The sequence below is a fragment of the Bombus vancouverensis genome, chromosome 7, assembly GCF_051014615.1.
Source record: "Bombus vancouverensis nearcticus chromosome 7, iyBomVanc1_principal, whole genome shotgun sequence".
NCBI lineage: Eukaryota > Metazoa > Arthropoda > Insecta > Hymenoptera > Apidae > Bombus > Bombus vancouverensis.
Genome location: NC_134917.1, coordinates 13,764,424 through 13,790,290, shown reverse-complemented (window position 1 = coordinate 13,790,290; position 25,867 = coordinate 13,764,424). Strand labels below are relative to the sequence as shown.

General features: G+C 46.9%; 1 protein-coding gene across 1 annotated transcript in view; it reads right to left on the bottom strand.

Annotated features, from left to right (window-relative positions):
• Nucleotides 1–25,867, bottom strand: part of Sema1a (semaphorin 1a) — a 147,678-nt gene that overhangs the window by 105,658 nt on the left and 16,153 nt on the right. Inside the window, exon 2 of the mRNA XM_033327614.2 lies at nt 14,601–15,936. Coding sequence (XP_033183505.1) covers nt 14,601–14,727 — 127 coding nt within the window. The 5' untranslated portion in view covers nt 14,728–15,936. The remainder of the gene's footprint in view (nt 1–14,600; nt 15,937–25,867) is intronic.

Genomic DNA, 25,867 nt, shown 5'->3' with positions numbered 1-25,867 from the left:
GGATGGCTACAAAGTGAAACTTATGTTCCAGCTTTGTCCGAAGATCGAACGACAATTCGAAACGGAGGAAAAAGGGTAACGAGAAAAAACGGTGAATTCTGTCGGCAAAGAAAATAGACGACGCTCGCATCTCGGACGCAATTTCTGAAATTGCCAATAAAACTGACGCTACGTCGACATCGTGCGCGATGTGTGCAGGAACAAACGCGGACTGGCCTGGATGCTCGTAACGACGGATCGTCGATGGAATAACTGATTGGCCCGCGATATCGTACTTCGTCCGAGTGGCGTCGACAGGGCTTGCTCGTTTAACGCCATAGGTGATGAAATACCCTGCGCGTTGCGAAACTTTTCTTCCAATCCCAAGGTATACGAAACCGTATCAATTGAATTTCCAACTAAATTTTCGCCGATGGCTAAATTTGATCGAGTGCTGGTCGAGACGAAAGCTCGGTACACACGTACAAATACGGAGTAGTAGATTCTTTTATCCTAATGAAATTCATAGAAATGGTATCGTACACAGCATTCGAATAGCTCGTTTCAACCACCAGTAATACCGGTTCCTGGTTAACCCAAATACGTTCGCCGTTTGACGAACAATAAACTGGCCGCGTTTATTGTCCAGGGTTTGTGATCAAATTCCGAACAGAGCGCGGTAGCTTGAACGAAAAGCGGCGGCAGATTTGCTGAAAATTATACGCCTGGTGAGGTCGAGAAATTTTTTTTTTTCCTGCAAATTTTATTACGCCCGAAACGCGGTGTACTTTTTCAAAAAGGAACGATAAATCGGTGTTGGTGCGAAAAATAATTTGAACATTTCAGGCGCACGGGAAAATAGACACCGGCAAATGAAAACTACAAATACAAAATGAAAGTAAAAAAACGTGTACCAAGCGGAAACGCGGCTTTCTTTGAAATGCTTTTACAGGGATGATAATTATGAATTGTATCCGCGCAGCACACCATGCACTGTCAATTTTCTGAACGCATGATACGTAATAAATCAAAACCATACACCATCGGCCAGCCAATAACTTTCGAGTCCTTTGTTCTCGCAAATTAACCCATAAAATTCTGCCGTATTTCCTTCGAATTCGTCGATAATTGTTTGGGCAAAAACGTTCATTGAAGAAGAACTATGCGGAGGCTCGGTGCAGTACTGTATTACATAATTAAATCGTACTTGTGAAGTTTCGTTTCAGGAATTTTTCTCTTTCGCGATCCAAACAAACCCGTTTCCGCGAGCGACAAGGAACAAAACGACGGAATTAATAATCCGACGATAGGGCGTATTAAACCGTCGCGCAAAACGTCATTCTACAAGCTATAAAAAAGACGCGGTATTCGATCAGTCCAAGGTTTTCGATGCTGAATAGCCGAGCACTTCCGGCCGATCGTGAAACTCTCGATGCGTGACGCCGATCATCCAACAGTAATTAAGCGGCTAACGACATTCGTCAAATTCACCTCCTGCTACTTTCCAGCCATCAATTTTTATTAAAGCGACCGTATTTAAAATGCTCTTGCCTTTCCTTCCTATCGGTCGATCGATGAACCCTTTCAACGTCCACTCACCGTGCCCCAAAGGGCAAGCGTAAGGCTGAAGGAAATCGGAGGAAAACGAGTAAAAGAGGCTAGAAGACGGGGAATAAGAAGAAAAAAGCGAACAAGACACGTACGGTCAGCCACGAGGGAAGGAAAAGAAGATAACGAACAAACAAGGGGGAAAATGGCGAATAAGGAGAAGGTCGTAAGAGGCGCACGTGCCCAGACAGCGCAGCGCAGATGCGACGTTCTTAAAGCGTTAAGTACACGCCACTATTTTCCGTGGGATTAAAGTCGGAAACGAAGGAAAGCCGCGGAAGAAAAGAATGGAATTGGCGGAGTAACAGAGAGGCGTGAGAGGAGGGGAGAGAGAGACGGGACCTTGAAAAGAGAGATCGGTAGAATTTTACGGGAACAACGCGTGGCTACGGTACCCCATGTAGTCGGGAATCCCACCGAGAAGCTCTTGTTGCGCGCTATATTTTTATTAACACGTCCAGTACAGACCGAATGGACTTTGCCGCTAGCTCGAGTTGCTAATTTTCCAAATAACTGAGAACATAACTGGAAAGGGTTGGTTCAGAACTCCGGAGCAAATTTTAAATGCGGAGTAGACGGCAAGCGAGAAAATCCTGGTTACCTTTTAACTAGCAGCGCGCATTTCCTTCATAAAAAATACACACACGCTCGCGCATCGCGTTTTGATTTCGCCGGATTAAAATCGCGAACACTGCCCCTTAAATCCCGTGGGGTGATTAACCTTCTCGCAGCGGTTCAAGTATTCGCGGCATGTGAAACAGACCGCGGTGTTCTTTCGAAACGAGACGTCGCATTACATCTTTTTTAGCGTACGCGTCCTTACAACGAATAACGCGAATTCGATAAACACGTTGTCGTGTTAATAAAGGGCCAATAAGTAACGAGCTTTTCTTTGTTTCTTCTTCTTCTTTTTCCATACTCGTATGAAATTTCCAAAGGAAAACTTGTTCTTCGAGATATCCTAAAGGACGACGACGTTCACAAAGGCGAATATCACCGAGACGAAACGATCGAGAGCACTCGACAAAGGTCCGATCGATGCGCAAACTATTCGAATACGTAACGCGTAGATAGCCCGATGACAATTGGTATGGATGTGCATACCCTTCGAAAACTATGCTCCATTTCCAATTAAGGAGTCATTGTTCCCAACGGAACGTTCGTGGCCGTGATATTACAGTCGGTCGCCGATAGTTGCGTTTGCGGCTGCGTTTCTGAGGAGCAACATGCGTGGAGAACGATAGCAGTTCCTTCGCTTATCCCGCAGTCGTACAATTTGCATGATGAGACGGTAAAGCCGGATTGGGCCGGCTCGCCCTGAGAACGGACCCTTCTCCGCTCCCTTCTCTCCCCTTTCTCATCCTTTCCAACCCCGTCGGTCTAGTTCGCCGTCCGTTTTGTCTCTTTCATACTCTCTTTCGCCGTTTCGGAGCAGCCCTATCTCTCTTCTCTTCGCTCCGTAGCTCGCAGCCGTACATTCGTTATCTCTCTCTCAGCACATAGCTTTTCCATAATCTCTCTCAACTATTCTACCTCGCAGAAGAGATAGAGACAAATATATGTGCTCGCGGTACGACGAGAAAGTCGTAAAAGGGGGGGATGGGATGGCGTGGAGCCACGGCAGAACGACAAAATTCTATCGACGCTTGATGCATCGCTGGCACCCATCTACGAGCGCGAGTACCGGCAACTGCTATATTGGAAATCGAGCAAAGGGAAGGTGGATTCGTTGACACGGTTCTAAGTCGACGCGAACGAACTTTATTCCACGATAATTACAGCACCGTCTTAATTATATCGTGCACTTCGATCGAGCGCCTTCTTAAAATCAAAGAACAAAACGCTTCTTAACCCTGGAACTAACACCATGAACAGGTCAATTTCCCGGCTTGTTTAAATATTAAAAATCGAAAAGAGCCGCACAACGGGTAATCTCTCCCTTTTCTTCCTTTTCTCTTTCTGTCCATGCTTTATCCCTTCCAGTAGTCGCTTTTTTCCAATCACGAAATGCCAGACGAACTTTAACCTTCGAAAATGTAGTGGCGGCGGCCGCCGACGAGTCTCGCAAAAATACTAAAAAGGAGAAAAAAAGAGAAAGAAAAAAAGAAGAAAGGAGGGAACAGCGGCGCAGAGAGGGTACAAATGGATCGTTGCTTAACGCGATTTCGCGTGTAAAGGTCAGCCCATGAAAGAGTGGAAAAGAAGGCCGGACGTGAAATAATGCATGGGGCATCGACCATTGCTCAAAGGGAACAAATAACACGCGTGGAATTGCAAAGAATCCAAGTAATCGTCGAATTCGAAAGAAAGTTGGGCCGGTCTAACGACTGGTGCGATGGCACGAGTATCGGCGTGGAGAGAGCTCGCGTGTTGGATTAAATTAAGTGGATTAGTAAAACGGAAAGGGAGGCAGGCGAAAGTACGGGACGACAAATTCTATCGATTCCCCGACGTGCTACCAGCAGATATACATGCTCCATCCAGCATGGGGGAAGATATTGGAAATGGCAATCGAGCATCGTGGGACGAGGTATGAACCGCTACCACCACGCGACCACCTTTGTTCTACCACCGTATTACTCGCTGGTCCTGAGACTTCGAGTCATGCCGGAACAGACGGAGAACGATGACACCTCGAAATGCCACGGTCTGAGCGAGTTTTGTCCCGATCCTGCGTGCTTTCGTGTCTCCTTGGCATGCAGGTAGTCGGTTGACCGTCCCTTAGGGGGAGGGAACAGATGTGCGCCGGTCTGTTTCAATAATGGAAACTATTGGGGTTATTCGCCTCGACCATTTTAGTGTTTGGCACGAGTAACGACGAGGCAGGTGAAACGACAGGCTTGCTTCATATTTCACGGTTATGCCTACCACCGTTGCCCGTGCAAACAACGAGGAACCTTGGAAAATGAAATAGCCGAGTAAAAATGTATCAAGGAACGGAGCAACGTTGTTTTCGAACAACGTAATTATGAAATATCATCGGATTACTCCTGATCGTTCGATCAAAAGACATTAGCGTCACGAATTTGATTCTCTCGGGTCAGGTTTACCTACTTGTGGTATCTTAGACGTTGAAGTTGTTTTCTCGACGGATCGAGCACGGCTGATAAATTCTCAACAAGACGAAGTCGGACAACAGTCTTAGTCGTGTTATTCTCAACTCCACTTAAGCCAAGATGGTCAAAGATAATCGCGCAACTTTCCTGCTACCAAAGCGCGAGAAAAGTTCAAAATCATACGGAACTTTTTCAACTCGTGAAACGCGTTTTCCGCGTTTAACGAATCGACGACTGGATCGTCCATTTTACAACGTACACGATGTTACGTACGATTTGTGCGTCGAGGTTCGGACAACGACGATAGAAAAGGGACGATGACCCGCAAAATTTCGGGATCGTCTTGGTCGATGGCATTATCATCGTTGCGCGTGCATAACTTTGTGCTCTCTTGACTGTGCCAGCAGCCGGCGAGGTATTGATCGGCTGAACCCACGAGGACCACATGGCGACTCCAAGTTCGTGCGACTTCGTGCGAAATCGGCACCCCTCGTGCCTAACATGGCGCCCGTAGGCGGTCACGTGGTCGCCACCCCCTCACTACCACGCCACTACCACTAAAACAGCGGGCGCACTCGACCACCACAAGGGATATATGCAGCTACCAATTCGTCTCTCTCGTTTTCTCGCTCTTTCTTTCGCTCTTTTTCTTCCGCACTTGCTGTCTCGCAAACCATGTCCTCTTCAGGGCGACTTAAATATTTGCACGGCCAGGTTCAATTAGATATTACACCGAAAGTTTGACCGCACCGCGATAATGAGAAAGCTGTCCGTCCATTTGTTGCTAGCACCTAGCCGACACTGAGAAACTGATTTTTCCCCGCTTGAAAATTCAACCATTTCTGAACCGCCGAATTTTATCATTTCTCATCCGTATTTCACGACAGCTCCAAGGCAAAAATACCGCTAGTCTTGTCATTCGAGTCACATGGCTCGTTTCTCTTCTGCAAAATGATCCGACAACTAAATAGATCCTCTGCCGACTACGTTTTCGGCTCGTTTTTCCTCGAAACCAGCGTTCGTTTCCTTTTTTCCTATGTATATACACTTCGCCGGCGTCTCTGTACCATTTTGAAGCAACGCGTATAGCGGGTAATACTGGGAGAAAGAAGCGAGTCGACTTTTAGCCACTCCTTCAAAGTTTGGCTTAATTAATGAAACGAAAGGAGCAGTGAATTTTTAACTCGCGCAAGTTAAATCGTAAAACGGTGGAGCGCCGCGTAAGTTTGCCAGCATAAAATAATGTGCTTTTTGGATCGTCCCGCTGTATTCCAGTTGACGGGACAAGCCTGTAAGCGTTACATTAAATTTGTACCTTTGAGCGCGATCTAGTTTTCCTTGAAACGAAACGAGCTAAACTTGATATCTGCGAGGCTTTTGCATCAACATCCGCTTTCGTCTTTTTTCTACGTGCCAGGCTTTCCTAGCAACTGGCATTCTAGCGACTGCTGCAATCCTACAGCGGTGCACACGGCCGGTCGATCGTACGTGTATCGGACATCTTAAGCCACGATATTAGGAGGATGCGGCGATAGAGAAAGAGAGAGCGAGGCGACAGAATCGAGGGAGAAATGCAGACACGAAAGGACGATGGGAGAAGAGGAGGGTGTCGGGGCGTTTCGGAGAGCCAACGATGCCCGACTCCAAGTACCCTCCGGACACCCTCCATTTGTCCCTACTATTCCCACCCTTAGCCTTCCGCTATCTCACGACTGACGCATCGTCCTGCAGAACAGGAGGGAGACGAAGAAAGAGATAGAGAAAGAACGATCGATCTTTCAGGATGCCAGTCGTACCGACGACCGATTGAAAGGTTTCTGATTCCTGACTCGAGGCGAGAAATCCTGACTTGGAAAGAGGCGAACGGTCAACGAGCTACAAAGGTGGATATGAATGGGGCCGATTTTTAAATGCACCGGCTTGCCCCGCTCGTTATCGAATATCCCGTAATTCTCTCTGAAAACGTTCCTCTCTCTCTCTCTCTCTCTCTCTCTCTCTTTCTCTCGCTAAATCGCGCTACCCCTCTGTCGTCGTGTTGCCCCCGACCATATAAATTCGCACAACGAATCGCGAAAAACCTATAGTGAAACTGTAGTTTCACGCGTTGTGGAGATACGTGATACGACGATGGAAGAAACACCGTGTTACCGGAAGCAGCGCAAAAAACACGAGACCGATTTCAGCCACGCGAAACAAGAGTCGAACGTTTCAGAAGTTAATAGATAGAAAGCAAAGTGGATCGGAAAGGACACTGGTTAACAAGAAACCATCGGAGGTACCGTTCGTGATTTCATCAAGCACTTTCGAGATAACGGAGGAGAAAATTAATAACACGAGGAACGTACGTGTATATCGAACTAATGTTTCAACCGACGGATCGTGTACACAGCCGTACGATCAGACAAGATACGCGGCACGGTGACGCATCCTGCGGGATACTCGAGAGACCGATCGATCTCGCTGGACACGAGTCACCGGCTACGGCAATGACCGCTGGCGAAGGCTTGGTAATATTTTCGTACCCTATTAACGAGATAACCCAATATTTTTAAAGCGATATTTGAGAGAAAATCTGCCAAGTTTGTACGGTCGGTGAAACAGTCACGACATAAAATACCAGGATATCGTACTTATCTTTATCGTGTTACAACGATTGCGGTAATTATCGTCGTAAATAACACGGAACGGTATCGTTCTGGAAAGTCTCTCAGATTTACGACAAACAGGGTCGTAATCCAAAAACGATTTTGGATCCTGTCGAAGTTAATTAACCTAATACGCGGTTGCGGTTTCCTATGAAATTTCCATGAAATTGGCCGAGAAAGACTACTACCATGGATCGCGCTCGAGCTTCCTGGGTTAATGGAAGAGTTTCATTAATAGTTGATAGGGAATCGTAATAGAAAAATGATTATCCGATAAATATGGAGAATAGACCAGTAACGTGTCAAGCGCGTGGTCAACGACGAGATCGGACATCGCGATAGGAACTATACCACACGACTCGGAAAAGTTTTCTCCAAAAGCTCGTTGGGGCTTGTAAGTTTGGCTCTCGGTATCTTCCGTAAAAGCGCTTCTGTTCCCTAATTAACGCACGAAAGCACACGTCGAGGGGCAGATCGTCAGAACCAACTTTAAAGTCGTTCTGGGATCTTGTGTAATCTGTGCGAGGGAACATTTCCTCGGTGAAACGACTTTTACGCTTTCCCGTGACTTTGAAGGAAAAAGTCGGAAGAAAATTCGCAAAAATTCGTTGGCGTTTATCGCGTTTCAACGACGCCGATACCGATTAGATTTCGAAAAAATGTATCCCGCTCGGATTCTTCCGACTAAAATATCTTATCGCGCGAACAAAATTTATCAAGAAATTAGAGGCGCTCGGTCGAAACGATAATAATCGTAATTTCGCGTAAACTTTCTCGAGTCGCCGATGAAAAGCTTTTAAAGAACTTAACGATATACTTGCGAAGAAACTAAAAGGGGGCCGTCGACTCAAAAGGAGAAACGGGGAGAGAAGGCGTTGTAGAGTGAGGAGACGGAGGGCTGGAACCGAGTAGACAGAAGCTCCAAGTTTAGAAACGCAATAGAAAGAGAAACGAGGCGGGGGTGGAAGGAGGACGAGAGCCACTCGTATTGATCCAGCAGATACGCTCGATTAAACCGCAAATTGCAACGGATTGGCGTAAGTTACAACGTACTAAGACTACTAATACCGAGTACGGTGCTTTCACGATGTTGCCGGAAGCTGCTGATAGCGACGGCATCTGAAAATCAACTGACGTGTCTGCCTCGTTGCTGCGTATATGCAAGTTCCGTGTGTTCTACGAATACGCGTGTCCGCGGTTCGAACGAAACGGAGACGGGACGTTGACGCCAACTTCCAAACTATCGGATAAACTCGACGCAACCGAGCATCGGTTTACCCGTCACCGTCGTTTCATCGACCGCGATTTAAAGAATCGTATAATCCCGCTGTAAAACCAGCGAGCATCCAACCAAGAATTCAATTCGAAATTCGATTAAGGACGACCCGAACAAACCCGCGAAACTAAAGGAGCGTATCAGCCAGCCTGTATCTGGTGCACCGTGCACGAGCTGCACCGGTATACACGCGGAAAAGAACGGAGACGACCAACGTACGTTCAGCAATTATGTCACGGAAAAATCTCGAGCGAAAATCAACAATGGAGAAAAACCGATGTAATTGAGTTTATGAAACTTGTTCTCCGAACGACGAGATGTCACGTACGTATGTCCTCGCCTCGCCTTTTTTATCTTGGTATCCTATCTGTCTCCTTTCTCCCGCTGTTTAGCGGTTACCTCTCGCTTTAACCTTTCCAGTCTCCATCCCCTCGTTGGTATCGCGGCGTTAATTCGTCGTCGCGCTGAATTAATTACACGCCGTTTTAGATACCGAAGTCTGTCTATTTGGGAAATCGCTATTTACCTTGCCGCGCGCGATTCAAAAGCGAATTCGGCAATTAGTCAGAGGTGTATAACTAAATATTCAAGGAACTGCCGGTGAAATAAATCGGACTAATTCGCGGCATGAACGACCGCCGAGTTAATGCCCCGTAAATTATCCTTCCAACGAGAAGAAATTTATAACGGTCTGTAATATCGAACGCGTCTCGTTCGAATAGCGGAATCCAAGCGGTGTCGATCCAACGTTTTAAAAATCGATTCTTTCTTCGAGATCTCGCATGCTCGCTGCTGTACAACTGGCAAGGATACGCTGCGTCGATGATGCAATTCTCTCCATTGAATTTCTGTACCACGGATATTTTCCGCAGAAACAACTTCCCCCCCCCCCCCTGCAAGAATCAACTTCATAAACAGTCGATAGAGAAGGGTTGTTTACACCGTAAACTACGCCTTTCATGCCAACAGTATTGCGCATAAGAAGGGAATACGTGCTACGTAAAATCCGCGTTTACACCGATATATCGAGTAAAGGGTGAACAATATTTGCGAGCAAGTAGTACATGGGTAGATATACAGCGATGTTAAAAATTCCTTGAAATTCGCGCACATAGACGTAAGTACATCCGGGAAAGTTGTCTCGAATCGACGACGTTCTTTTTATCTCGTGGTATGTCGTTCGATTTATTTGGAACGTGGTTAGGTTTGATTGGCGAGCGTGACACACGTCGGACAATTCGAGTTTCGCATTAAACTAGACTGTACTACTAATGGTCCTTTTCGTTTCACCCTGTTCGAGTAAGCTCCTCCCCTAGACTATGGGTTGCCACGCTGCTTTCGGACCCAAATTGATTGGACTGTGAATCGTCCGGTTTGAATTATTCATACTTTGTCCGCCGATAAACCAATTTCTGTAGCAACCGAATCGAGGAGGAAAAGATCGGCTCGCCACGCGACGCACGAACGACCAACATCGAGGAACAAAGAGCAGAATGGGAAGCCAACGATGGAAGCTCGATCGTCGAATGAAAAGTGGAGAAAGGAAGAAGAGTGCGTCGAAAACCCGAGCAGCAGCGGCAGGTCAGTTAACTTTATCGGAGAGATCATCGGACGACCTACAATGACGTTTAATTTTATCATTCGATCCAACGACACGGAAGGTACCTTCGAGAGGAAAAATACACAACATCGCGTTATTCCGCGGGTTTATCGAGCTTCGATGACTCAAAGCTGCGAAGAAAAAGAAAGGTAACGAAGTCTCGTTGGCCTCTTCCTTCCTCTCTCGTTTTCCAACGCGTCTCGTTATCGACTCTCTCGCCATTCCAGACGCGGTATTTTAATTTGTAGGTTAAGGACACGCGAACAATTAGGCACGAGTCGTCAACTGTGATAATCTAATTTCATCTAATTGATAGTCTCAACGACGCGATAAAGCCAATTCCGTCTGCGATAATAAAATGAAAAAGACACGTTTGAAAGCGTCGAGCAAAGAGAGAGAGAGAGAGAGAGAGAGAGAAAGAGGGGGATGATAGGATAGAAGAGAAGAACGAAGAGAAGAAGGAAATGATATTAACGCACCAAAGTCCGCGATCGCTTTAAAGCCCGTGGTCGATGGCGAACGTTATGAGAGGAGTCAATACAACGAATTCGAATAACTTTCTCGAGCGGTGTGCACCAGCAGCATCCCGATATTAAAGAATTGGCCAAGTTTCGAGTCGATAATAAAATCGCCAACTAATCGTCTATCCATCGGTGGAAAGGGACGCATTACGCGGCGAATCGTCGCAAACGACGCGAGAGGAACTCCATCCAAGTTTCGCGAAGGCAATCGTATTTACGATGGTTCCTCATCCCCGAGCCAGGTCGAGTCAACACCCGCGATAAGAGGACACTTTTACTTGCACTCCAACGAAGAAACCGCTCCCGGCAGCCGCTGCTTTTGACCTTTTGCTTTCCCGGATCGAGCATGGCAAGGGGGGATCTTCTCGACAAAAGATTTATGAACCCCTCGGCAATGCCAGTATGCTACTTATTCTATCGTCGAGTACACACTCGACGTTCACAAAAAATGCGGGGGCGGTATGTACACGCGACCGATCCTCAAAGAGAAATCTTAAAAAGGACCGACCCCCGTTTCGTATCGAATCGATCATTTCCAGGCTCGCTAGCTCGTATACCTCGCCAATTGTTTGACATTAATACGCGCTCACCGGATTCGCCTTCATTCGCTCGCGTTAACTCACCTCTGTCTATCTGCACCGAGAATCATCGCTGTATCGCGATCAAACGTCCATCGTGTGTGTGTGTGTGTGTGTCTCTATCCCTTTCTCTCTCTCTCTCTCTCTCTCTCTCTCTCACCGACTTTGCGAAATCGAAAGACGAAAGTTCCCTTTCGTTTCTTTGCGCGGCGTGTCGATCACCACCTACCTACTGACATTTCGAACCTACGGAAGTGGAATTACGTTCGACGGTTCTCGAACGCGTAGCCAATTGACACGATTCCCAGTAATTTTACCCGGTGGTTAGAACCGAGGTCGGGTTATACGTGCCAGGTCGCGAACACGGTATACTGAAACTAATCATAATGTATCCTCATCGGTTGGGGGCAGTGCTATGATTGGTCCGTTGCGGTATTCCTCGCTGCCAGATAAAGTTACCGTAATATGGATTAACTGCCCGGTATAGCTCGTATTCCGATTCGACGCTCGTATTCGCGACTGGGATGCAGTAATGAACTCGTAACCAGCGTTGCTATCAACCGCATCGAGATTCGCGGTGTCTTTTAATAACGTATTCGCGTGGAATAACATATCGCCGCGACGGATTGTTACGCGCCAATACCACACACGGATTTTGACTTTTGCGAGCATCCCTGTTGAAGCGGCTCGCGCCTTCGCCGAACGACAGGCCGATATTTCATGGTCGCGTTATTCTTACCGAAGAGGAACGCGTGCAAGCGTGTACCGGCAGACGTGGCGTCGCGACGCGCGATTCGGATTTTTAAACGTCGTGTCTCCGACGGCGCCGCATGCGTTCCAGTATCCGACACTTGATTTATGACGTTTGTTTTTCAAGCGGGGCGCGGATGATCGTCAACGGCATTCGCGGTACGGACTATTCGCGACGCGATTCGTTCCCTCGCGACCATTGAAATATCGTCGTTTGTCGTCGGGTTTTGCGTTCCGAGGTCAACGATCCGAAAGATACAAGCTCGCGCGCACGCATCGCATTGAAAATGACAAGAGAAATTGGCGTTAGAACCGCGAGCCGAGACAAGCGCCAAAACGGCCAAGGAACTCCAACAACGGCATAAATAGAACGTAGTCGGTAGATAATTGGATGACACGATGTTGCTCCTTATCTTCTGAAAGCCGACCGAGAAAAAATGAGCATTAGCGATCCATGGAAACGCAATAAACAGCCGTGGAAAATGCTGCATCAGCGGAACCGGGTCCCTTCGGATACCCCCATAACGGCAATATGCATTTCCCGGTGATTACAATTTCGGTTCTGCGGCGTGGTTTTCCCTGTTGTAGAATTAGCAGAAATTCTGACTCAGTGAGCAAAACAGTGCTGTTGCCGCAATGCCAGTGGCGTATTAATAACACGTGCTTCGTGTAATTTCAATTCCCGCCGCACGTTTCGTCGCAGTGCGCTTCGATTCTCCCTGCTATTGGAAAATAATACACGAACTAAATTCATAACGGCCTAACGAGCTTGCGTTACGGCCTACCGACGTTGCATCTTCCATCTCGAAAAATACACTTTCATTCAGAAACGAGAGCCATCGATCATCTGCGTCGAAGCACGTCGCTAATCGACACGATGCTTCGAAAATTTACTCTGCTAGGCAATCGACAGAGCTACTTTTTCAAAAGTTATTCGCTTCGTCTTTCCACGCCCAACGTTCCTATTATCCGTTTCTTCGACGATCATAGGCCAGTCATTTTTCACCTTTTAACGATACTCGCCCAACGAATGTGCAGAGAATCAAATTCATCCGTTCGATAATGCTCGATAAACGCAATGCCGCGAGGCGCGCGTTACGAGATCAGTCAATGCCAGCAGTTCATCGGTGCAAAATGCAGAGAAGAGGGGAAAAAAGAACGCGTGTAGCGCGTTTGCACGGACGAAAGATCCAAGAGGAAGAAAGAGAGTGCACACAGCGAAATCGCATCTATCGGCCGACTATCTTTGGAGCACCGTGTCGCGAAGATATGCACGTACACGTGCTGCGTGTCAGGAGAATGTGAACCGGCGTGCGTAAAAGCACGCGATGCAACGGTGTGCTCGCTTCGCGACCAATTTATTTCGTTCCTTCTCTCGCCGAAATATCGTCGAAAGAACGATGGATGCTGCATGTCGGTCGCGTACCGCGATTACGAAACACGCGCGGTGTGCCGTTAAGGTCGAGTACCTCGGATGTGGGACGCTCGGTACTCTTTCTTCTCGTTCCTCTAGTCTCGATGTTTCGCCCTTGACAACGAGTTGCTCGCCGTCGACACAGCGAAAATCTTTCCGTCGTTCGTTCCTTCGAATCAAAGATACCGATCGATCGATCACCATCGCACGCTCGTTACACCATCGTTACGACGCTTTAATCCCTCAAACTGTGGCTCGAGTTTTCCTTCTCTCGCTTGGTCGAGCCGTTCGAAGGAAGGCAGACGAACGAATAAAATTAATCGGTTGAACATCACCGCCGTAGATCGTTAACGAACGCGAACGATGCCGATAGCGGTCGCGAATCGTAGTCGCCGTGTTCTTCCAAGAAGCTCGGTTATATCGCGCACTTTAATCATTTAAACGGGACACCGTTGGTCGATACCTTTATATTCTTTCCAAGTATCCACCTAGAGGGTACGGTTATGTCACTGATTAGGGTTTACAGTCACCGGGTTGCACACACAACTCCCCTCGCTACGGGGTGGTACAATACCGAGTGGGGGAAGGTCCATGACCCTGCACCCGGTGCAACTTCCGTTCCGCATCGTTGTTCGGCTACTCGACGCGCACTACCCGAGCAAACGAGAATATAAAATTACCTTCTCGACCGTAAAATAACCAAGAGCAAGCAGCTTCCGCGAGTATTTTAATTCGCGTTCGAGCGCGACCGGACGAATATCGTTTTCGTTAGCCAAGGATATAACTCGGTTCGATCGATAAGACGAGAGTAAAGATTTCTAAATATAGAATCGAACGGTGTACGAGAGGTCTAATTAAACGATTTTCCTCTATGCTTTGAGCGCGCGTTGTCGATGACAGTCGCGTAGCACGCCAGAAAGTAATCTCTATCGATTCGAAAAGAACAATTATTTCGGTGTTTCGCCGTGTCACAACGTGCGTGATCGATACGGTTCGTTGTGACGTATTTAACCTTGGTTCGAGCGACTCGATTTGGACGGCACATGTTGTGTCAACACATCGCGACGCCATCGTCTTTCGAGCCGTCGGCGTTGGCCGGCGAACAAAAAACACCACCGGAAACGCAACACGGAGAATATGATACGTAATAAGGAGTAACGTAACGACACTCACCGAGTTGGACGTACATCTTCGGCCTGATGTTTTCCTGCCATGCAGCGAAGACGAGGGTGACGGTGGCGACAACGCACCAGCAGGATAACACGGGGTGCATCCTCGTTTCCAAGATGGTACGCCTCATCTTCTCTCGGATGTTTCGAACGACGCCGAAAACGTGCCAGGATTCGTAGTCTCCTCCGTGGATCACGCAAAGGAGAAAGAACCTCGGTAACTCACGAATACCGCACCAACCACCGGCACTCTTTACTCCCCGTTAAGCACAGGCTCCGACGTAACAACGGAAGGAGAAAGGACGTGTTTCTATCACTCTCTTTTTCCTCCCTTTCTCTCCACTCACTGCAGCAAAACGTGCGAGGGTGCCGCAGTCACGTGCAGCGTGCTCCTCGTCGTTGTCGCAGTCGTTGTCCTCCAGCTCTGTTCACGCATGTTTCCTTGCGGACGGCCGTCTTCCTGATCGCGCACATTCACGAGATCGAACGCGGCGTGCCTGCACGCACCTCGACGACGTATCCGAAAATCGGCCGGCGATCGAAAAGGGACGAGGAGAGATTATGTGAGGGGAGAAAAGCGGACGAGCGACAGAGAAAAAGAAAGAGACACAGAGTGAGAAAGATAGAGTGAGAGAGAGAGAGGGGAGGGAGAGAGAGAGAGAGAGAGAGGGGAAAGAGAGAGAAGAGACGCGTGCGTGTACGCGTGTAAGCGAAAGAGACGCAGGCAACGACGAATCGGCGCACGAACGCAACGTAGATATAATACGCGATCGTATGCGTCTATCCCGATACACCGTGCGATCAGTGATGTCGAAACGCACCGCGAAACGATCCGATACTCACGACGGTCGGCGTCACACTGACACCGCGCAACGCCACGACAGGTGACACGCGCCCCCCACTACACACGAAGCCCCTCTCGGGTAGAATCGGCCGGTTGTACGCGCAGCCGCGTCGATAGTGCTGCGCTCGTTCTCTCCTCTACTCCGGATCGCATGTGCGTGGCTACGCGCCGCTACAGCACGCACACGTACCTCTTACGCACGTGGTGGGTAGGAGTAAGAGCCGCCAGAGAGAATAGGGGGCAGTGGATGGAAAAAGGGGAAGGAAATCGAGGGGAGATAGAGGCATACAGGAGACACCGGGCAAGCGCCGATTTTCAACCCCACCACCCCCGCGACACGATCACGCCGTCGTTCTTGTCGACGTCCTCGTCGTCGTCGTCGTCGTTGTCGTCGACGTCGTCGTCGTCGTCGTCGTCGTCACTGCCGCCGCCGCCGCCGCCGCCGCCGTAGTCGTCCTTGTTGGTATCTCGTCGACGCTACTACAGCGCCGCCAATCTGTAATGAGAAAAAGAAAAACTGGGGCTCGTTATTTGTTCGGAGATTCGACGATGCTGTGTCCAAAAAACGCCTCCGACGACCGATAAGCGCGACATGCATCGATTAAGCGGAGAATGAGCGTTTAATGCTAATGTATTCCAAAGGTTCGTCTATCCGTCCCTCCGGCACATAGATTGTTTTCCTTTCTTCGCGATAACGTTATCGTTGGTTGCTGAACCTGTTATAATTATTTCAAGGCTCGGATGCTCGGAACTCGAGTAAATTTACTCTAATATACGATATACGCGGAAACGGCCATTTAAATTATTACACCGTTACACGTTCTTTCTCGCCAGATTCCTCGGTATTATTTCTTGACCTGAATTTCAGCAGGAACGTTTGCGCCAGCACGAATTTTATCACGCTTTATTTGCTCGAGGGTGCTGAGAGGGCGTAATAAACGCGTGGCTAACGATCACCTCGTTACGTGGTCCGCGTACACCGAGTTTCGCGGATATTCGTGAAAAGATGGCCACCCGTCGCGTCGGGAAACATCAAAACGTCGTGTTTATTTAATAAAGGTTCTCATCGAAGCTCCTACTATGTGCGGAGTGCGAATCATTTCCACCGGTGCCTTTCTTCTTGCCCTTCCCCCCTCCCCTTTTCCCTTTCATCCTCCCTTTCCACTTCCTTTCTTCCTTTATTTCTTTCCCCCCCCCCCTCCCTCCCACTCTTCCTTCCTTCCTTTCATTCTTTCTGTCTTTCTTCTCGTCTCTTTATTTCGTATTATCTACGTACGTAGATATTCCGGCAAATTAAAATTATTTAACCCGAAAACTATAATTCGCTTCTGTATAAAGGGTATTTGAATAGCTTTGTTTCTCTGTCAAATAAATAACACAAACGGGATTAATTTCGTATAATTCTTAGATACAGGGATATTCACGGGAAATTATCAACGAACCAATAAACCGAACTTGATCGAACGATTGTTGCGCGTTTAAATAAAACTACGGAAAAGAGATTCGGCGATACCGTGACAACAATACTCAGGAAAATTCGCGTCGAGTTTTTCGTGGCGAGCATACCAGCGGCTCGATAACGACGTTACCCCAACACCGATGGACGTTCGGCAAATTTTCCGTATACGTAGTTATCTGTATGCGGCAGTCGTTGCAACGTCGACGACGTTGACGGTGTTCATTAATTTGCTGAATTAAAAGTAGCAGGGCGTACATCGAACCCCTAATTCCTACGTTCGTGATTGGTCGTATGTATAGCAGGGAGTGCATCGTGGCCAGAGTTTGATGCGTTTGGCGAGACCATCCCTCTACACGTATGTATAGTACGTACGGTGGCTCGCTACGTGCGCGCCTTTAAACGTTATTCGGTTGGAACGGTCAGCGATGCGAGAGAATAATGGACAATGACCAATGAAATATTAATAAAAACAAAAAGGAGGGCGAAGCTTTTGCTGACAGCAGAATAACCGTAACGACTTCTCGTTATAGTCTCCGAGCATATTTTTCGAAAACAGATAATCTGGCTCTACGTCTAAAACTAGGAACATTGTTTGTATCTCGTTGCTTTTAGCTCGAACGTTTCGCAATTAATGCGATTTATCGCTGTGTGTCTCAATGAAAATACGATTATCGATAGCGCAACGAAACTGCCACGATAGTTATTCGTTCGATAACGCGACAAATTGTCGCTCCGCAAACCAGCTGTAAAATATCCATCGATATCGAGCAATCACTTTCGATTCGTCGCCGAAAGAACAATCTCGCAGACAAGTTCGACAACGTGTCGTTGAATTGTTTGTCCGCCAACTGGAAAACACAAAGCCCACTTTACATGCCAAGTCGAAGGAGCTTTCATCCTTTCCGATTCTTACTTAAAAGCCATACACGCTGTGTATAGACACGATCAAAGGCAACAGAAGGAGGACCCGTTTCCCGAAGAGGTACGAAAGGGTGAGTGTAAAGATCTCGTGCGGAGGAACGGAAGAGTCGAAGGGTGCGAAAGACACTAGCAAAATCGTCCCTCGGGATCGACTCTGTCCAAGTCCACTATCTTTTGCTTAATGTTACACAGTTCACGTTTTCTAGGTGGAAAACGTCGGTAGCAATGCTCGTCGCGCGGATGCTGAAACACAAGGGAGGAAATGGATCGATATTCGACCAGCTGAAGATATACAATCTCTGTAGAAAGAGATACGTCAACTACGGACAAAATATTATTTTCGCTGCAGAAATTCTTTATCGAATAGAAATTTTCGCAAGCCTCGACTTCCCCACGATGATACGTCCACTCTGTTAAAAAAACGGACGTACGATACATTCCGATTACGACGCGATCGTTGCTACTAACGATAAGAAACAACGGAGCTTCGCTAGGACCGATTTTTCAGCGAAGTAAGTTCCCTCATCGCGCGCATTTCCATTTACTATCGGACAAGCAGGGGTTAAGCGCGTTTCACCGGTGGCATAGGGAATGTAGGTTAAAAAAATAAAAACCCATAAAACCGTCCCGCGGGAGTGCTTGCCAACGATTCGATTTTTGGCGGAGCGACCAGCGACGAGAGGAGAGCGGAAGAAAGAGTAGCAGCAGTCTGTCCGTGTTCCCAGAAAAAGAAAGGCTACCGAGAGAAGAAGAGGACGAAAAGGGATCGATAGCCGTACAACGGGGAAAATCCCGATGGAAAACGCGTGGAAAACGCGGATACGTTGCTCTGGCACTCGTCACGAAGGGTGAGAGAGAAAGAGCGAAGAGAGAGAAAGAGAGAGAGAGAGAGAGAGGCAGAGGGCAAAAGTCGCGGCAGCAGCCAGTCGAGCGATCGAAGGGCGTGGAACAAAACCCAATTAAGTCCGTCGAAGTCCAACTTCCGTCAGGCCGTTACATGGAAAACATTTTCTGGGTGAAACTGGTTAGGCCATTTAAGCTGAGTTCGCGTATCGCACGGAACTGCTACCGTTTCTGAATGCTTGCTTAAAAAAAGAACAAAATGAGCACGGAAAACAAAAATTTGCTCGCGGGTTAGGCTCGTTCGAATTTAGTTCCCATACGTCGCAGGAATCGCGAATTCACCGCGAAAAGTAGGTCGAGAAGACAAAAAATGTATTGTTTCGATCGGAACACCGATATAAAAGTTTACCGGTATTAAATCAGTATTAAAGTCGGGACTTTTCCTCGTGCGAATATCGAAATCACTCTTCGATGTAATAATATTTCAATTATCGATCATTATTCAAAAATATCCGACGATGTTACGAGAACTTACGGGGTTCGTATTAATTCGCTTGTGAAACGAATTATAAACGTTTTAAATTTAACGAAATCTATTTAAACGACAGAAAATATACGAGCGCGTTAAAGAACATAAATTACGTAAACTTTGCACGATGTTGTTTAAAACCGGTGGCCGAGAGTAACAGAAATTGCGTATAAAACTGAAATCCTTTAAGCTAAGACGTATCGGTGACCTATAGGATAGATGCTGTCCGTGCGATATATACGCTCGTTACAGAAACGTGGTCGTGTTTGACCGCACAAACGCAAAAGTAATCTCCCATGTCACCTGTCGCTCTTCGGCAAAATACTTGATGAATCTCCGCGACGCGGAGGCGTTTTTATCGACGTTATCCTCGGGGGATCCGAGTTAGGTATTCCTCTCGCGGCTCTTTTTCAGGCCTGTCCCTCGTCACTCTGCTTCAAGGATTCGACCTTCGATTAAAAGGTTTCGATTCAAAGTGCTCCACCACCAGACTGGAATTGATATCACACCGTGGAATCGATACCGCGGCGAGACAAGAAATTGAAGACTATAACGAACCATGGGAAATGCGCTGCCTGTCTTTGCTCGACAACGAAAGTTAAGAAGCCAACTGTCGTAAACTTCTGTAATATCGTACTCGCAGCGGTCGTTCCATTTACCTCTAGCGATATTTTCGTTTGTAATTTTTTAACAGAGGATAAACTAGATGCGCCTCTCGATCGCGAGACTCGCGACGCAAAGTCTTTTCGAGACTTTCGAGGAGAAGTGAAAACTGGTAGTCGGCGTGAACTGGGCGCAACTTCGATTTAAAAACTCAAACAACTTTGACCTAGAACGGAACTGCCTCGTTACCAGGCGATTAATTCAGAACGACTTAATTAGTGTATCTTCGCGTCGAGCGCTTGCCGACACATTCGTGCATGCTGATTAGGTGGAAGCAGAGAACTTTGTGAAAAAAGTTTTTTAATCTATTACAAGCCGGCACGAAAGGATCTTCTCCTTCTTCGTTGCTGTATTTCAATCTGTTTCTGTCGTGACTGGAAAAGCGTTTCGCGATCGGCCGCGTATCAACTTTTCTGTTGCGTCGATTCGATAAATCTCCATTATGATACTACGTCAGAAGCTGAAATCACAAAGCGGCAAAAGCGCACCTAAAACGTGAGCTCGACGAGAGTTATGCGCCATGTACTATATGTATAGTATACGCGATTGCAGAGATCGCCCTCGGAATAGTTGCTCTTCTGAGATTAGCGCGCTCGCTAATTAGCACGGGTATTACAGATTCGGGGAACTCGAATTGATCAGGTTCGTTTTATCGACGTCGTCCCGTAAACACGTCAACGAGGCTAGTTCCGCTAAATTGGATCCTGTCCTGCTTAAATTCGCTCGATTCGCGCTACCCTTCCCGGATAAAGAAAAATAAACGAGGTAATAATCAAGCTGTGCGCTGCCCGTATATTCTTCCCTCGACTCTACTCGCTACTGTCCTTATTTTAACCGTCGAATAATTAATTCGCCTTTTTTGTTGGTCCCTCATCCTCGTAATGCCTAAATTCTTTATTAACAGCGTAAAAGCCAAAAATGAAGATAGATCATGGAAAAAAGTAACATCTTTTTTCCGCTCCAACTCGCTACAAGATGAACTATAAAGCGTTGTCGTTGCATAAAATATGAACTTCGATATAGAGATAAAAATAAAATACGTTTTACAGGGATGAATCGAGGAAGAAGATCGGTCGAGTCGTTGCACGATGTTCGAGAGATTTTTATCGGCGTGTTCTATAGCGAGAGAGAAAGCAATTTATAGCTTGATTAGCGAGTTCGAGCGAAGTATCTAACTTATCTTGTGGAGCGTGCAACGAAACTCTTCGAGAAGATGTGAAACACGGTAATGAGGCAGACCGCGCGAAATCCATAAAACAGTTCTGCTACGACGAAGAAAGGAAAAGCTTTTGCAAGTGATAGCGTATGAATGACTCGAATTCGTGCACGAGTTATGCTTGTACAAAGTTCGCGCCAACTTTTATGTTTGCGCGTGTCGTGACGTACAAGCGCGACGTACGGCGAAAGAAAGAAAAGGAGGAGAGAACAGAGGGAGAAGAAGGGTGGAAAGGACGAGCATGATTTGTGAGACAGGACAATTTCCGCTCGCGGAAACGTGTAACGCACGAGGAACTTCTCTAAGAGTTTCAAGAGAGATGGAGAGATAGACACAGGAGAAAAGATCGACGAAAGACTAGAAGAGAGAAGTTGCAGAGTCGCAATCGACGAGACGAAGGATGGAGAACGAAGACGAAAACGAAGAAGAAGAAGAAGAAGAAGAAGAAGAAAAAGAAGTAGAAAAGAAAGGGGAAGAAAAACAGGCTGGGCCCCACAACGTTCTCTTCGAGAAGGGAAAAAGAGCGCGCCTTAAAATTCCGAGAAATGGGTTAAGGAAACTCCTCGAATTCGCGGAATATAAATCATTTCCGATGGCAGTAATTCGATTCTCGCGCATCTTCGAATCCCTCACTGATGCTTCTTCTTTTTGTCCTATTGCTCGGGAATCCGGCGGAATTACGAGCTGCCCTAAACCCCGACCAGAAGCAGATTCCAGTGATTTATAAAAATTTCATGAAAATCGTCACGACCTATTTCCACTATTTGAAATATTCAAGAAAATCGTCCCGCGTTCACCGATTCGGCGAGGTAATTACGCGGCGGGGAAAAAATTCTCCCAACCGCGATAAAGTGGCGATAAATAGAGATCCGCGAGATCTCTAAATATCAGATGTCGTTATAACGTTACGACGGTATTATATAAAATTATATCTACGGACACCTGGTAACCGAGGATTTTGAGAGCGGACGTCAAAATCGAGATTCGACGAACTTTGAACTCTGAATATCGATTTGTCCCAGTGACTTCCAAATGTCTTCGGAACGACGGCAGAAGTGAAAGGAATTGGAAAAGAGCAAGAGAAACGGAATGGAAGAGCGGGGGGAACAGAGGGCAAATGGAGAAGGGAGAGACTGTCGGAAATTTCAATTTGCCGAGGGTGACAGAACGGCTCGCGACGGCATTGCACGATGGCATGCGGAATTCGTAACCGCACTTTTCACTCTACGTGTTCGGGGAAAAAATCGTAACCACCGCGTGGCACGGTACAAGATACGGCTATCCACGGTGTTGGATGCGCACACATACATCTCCGTGAACCAAGTATCGGTTGACTTCCGTTACGCCGAGTCCAAACTTCGTTACATCGTTTCCGAGTTCCAACGGTGCTCCTGGATTTCTACTCGATTTCTCTCCGTCTCTCTCCCTCTCTCACGATGTTCACCCCTATCGCACACCCTCGTCTTCGCATTCCCCTTTCACGCGATCGACTTTCCATTCGCCAAGAGAAAGAATGTTTCCTCCGCGACGCCGTTTCGCCATACGGGGTTAGGACGAAGGGAGTGGGAGAGACAGAGGGTGTGGAGGAGGAATTGAATTTTACCTCGATACACTGGAATGATGATTTGCGCGTGCAAATCCGTTTACGACGATTACAATGGCCCCTGGTAACAGATACGCGAGAACAAAAGGTAACTCATATAAAAACAAAACTCGGTACAGTCTACAATCCGGACGATGGATGGTCGATCCAACGGCCAAGTTAAAAATCATGCTCGTTTTCTTGCTCGGAAAAATTCCCTCCGATACAATCGCGGCTATCGTTAGTTCTTTGATTTCAAACGATACAACGATCCTGCAGGTCGTATCGTATATTTTACACTTTATCCGAATAACGAAGGATTTTTTTTTTTTTTTTTTTTAGAAAATTCCAGATCGGATCAAATGAGTATTCGTCCGTGTGTATCGCATTTATTAATTTGCCGAATGTTACTTAAACGTAGCTGGATCGAAATGCTCGTACGGATCGTTAAAAGATACATCGGAACCGAGGAAATGGTTGCTTCCCGAAGAAGCTTTTTCGACTTTACGACCGTTGAAAGATCGCAACTATGCGATGCAGGGTGAATTAACGCAGAATAAATCTTGCCACGTGAATAGGAAAATGAAAATTAACGGGCGTGAACGTTGGATACATGTCAAGATGGATATGAAAGTTAGCAGACATCGCGAGGCGATTAGTCTGCCAGTCGTCGCGTCACCTTGGTCTATAAAAGAACGAAGAAGGGTCCTTGGAAAAAGTCTGTCGGGCGGGCCCTGTACGTCGGTTACCACGCGAACGAAACACTCAAACTCTTCACTTCCGGTAACCTCGTGATAAAAATACACCTTCCTATCGGCAAAGAAGGGAAGCCGTGATTTGCACTTGTAAACAAGCGTAGCTATATCGTTCGCAGCTTGCACGAGTTAAAAGCTTTACGATTCACGCGAATTCCTCTAAAATGCATATAATCTATGATCGGTAAACGGAAAGAAACTTTTTTCTTTGCGGTAGAAGCACGCTTTTATTGGTATTCTTTGGAAAGTCTAAGTCTTTTAATAGATCCACCATCTCGGTATTTCACTCGTTTACGAGCTAAGGGAAACTTGCCAGTCGTATTTGCGCAAAGGAAAAGATTTAAGAAAAATTTGCTTTTACCCTGATCGTATTTGACGCGAAAGCTAGGAAGGACCGTCTTCGGAAAAGTTGAAGGAACATCCGCGAAGCTATCTTTTATTTTTAAGGGAGATCACAGCTCCTAATAAACAGCGAAGGTTTCTCCGGATCTCCGCCCGTGAATCGAAACTTCCTGCCAACAGCAGACATTTTTTCATGTTCTATGTCGGTAACAGCCGACACGAAAAAAAAAAAGAAAGAAAGTTTTCGTCTTGAATCAGTTCAAGGATAAAAATAGAGCCCCGAACGAGCCACGTTGTCGACCAGAAACTTGTAAGAGGGTCGTGTAAAAGCGTTACGCATCAATTTTTATGAAACTTGGCGCGTAGATGAAACAGTAAAATATTTTCTACGCGCGTCGTTAATAATTGACAAATATTGGAACAGGCTTCGCAACTTTGTCCGCTACCGTTATCTTGAAACGCGAATTCGATAAGCTTAACCGTGCGAAAGAAAATGAATTAGGTAAAATCGGACGAACAAACCGCGCTCCGTTTTAATAGAAAAATCTGCCGTTAACGGCTCGACCATCGAAAAACGTTCATCGCGAATCGATGCCCTCGACGAACGTATCGATAAATGCGTGCGAACGGAACGTCGTTTGCCGTCGAATTACGCGTGTAACCTATATATGGGAACGTGTATCGCGAATTCGCGGATGCAGGAAGATTTATATCGGTCTATCTGCAGGTAATAAAAGCACGGACCGAGTATCAAACTTCGATTGGACCGATCAAGTAGGCAGCAGAGGGGAGCGGACGCAGACACAGGGTGGAGGTAGTGGTGGATCATCGTCAATGACAAATTGACAGGGTCGAAAATCGACGTACACGTTAGATGCTGCGTATAGACGCAGCTCAAATGTATCGCCAAGACCTGATTTCACGATACGGAATGAAAAATTTGAAGGCAAAAATCTATGACGCGAAACGCTGGAATAAATGCAAATGTCTCATCGACTTTTCTCCGTCTCTTTTTCTCTCTATATGCAGCTATTTGCTAGCAAACAGCCAACAAAGAGGGAGAGAATGCAAACATTTTTTAATATCACCGCGGGATAAAGTTGACTACGAACATGGAAACATGTTTGGCAAACATTTGAGGAACGCAAACGTACCGTAACGAGAAACGTGACAAACCATTACGAACAACTATACCTTAAATTGGCAACGAGACAAAGAAACGTTGAAAATTTCGGTGAAAAGAAACGAAGGCGGAAAAATTAAATTAGAAAATAGTTTTTATCGCTGTCGAGAAGTCGCACAGACGATTTCCCGATTGCGCCCGGCATATTTTCTCTTTTTCGCTATTTATATAAAATTCCATGTAAATAAAAACACGGTATCGAAGAGAGAGAGAGGCAAAATTAGTCCGAAACTTTCTTAAACGTATGGAAAGTCAAATCGAGACACCACCCTCGTCGTCTCTACGCTCTCTCTCTCTCTCTCTTTCCTTTTTTCTCATTTCCTCCCCTCCTTCGTCGTCTCTGTTGCTCGCATTCGCTATGTTTCCACAACTATTTACGAACCTTCGAAGCACTTCGCTCGAATTAACTGGAAACACGCCTCGAGTGCTGCGAGAAAAAGTTGCGAAGAAAATCCCGATGCATCCGCAACACGTTAGACTGTAAAGTGGCATACTTTACAGACATCGCGCGAGGAAAGTAGCTCTTTCTTCTCGCGCCAAACAAATTTTTATGAAACTCCAAGAGAGATTTTCCAGGCCGAAAACGGTTGAAAGGAGCGCCGTTAATACAGTCTACAGCCACGAGAGCGAATACGAAAACGAAACTACGCGCGGCTAACTACCGCAAGTCCCGGCAGCTAGATCGAACGAAGACGCAAGTTCTTCTAGAAATACGCGTCACGGCCTCTCCCACGGAAGGAACGTTAACGTCCGCTCTGCCGAGTCACAGCGTGGAAAAAGGGCGTAGGGAATATTAGTGGAGGGTAAGAAAAGTGCACGGGACTGTGAGTCATCGAGCACCACATGCGCGATTGGTGGCACAGCTTACACAGATGCGACCAGAAAGGAGCGAGATATTTGTCTACGATACGCGGTTAGCCATATACCCGACCAG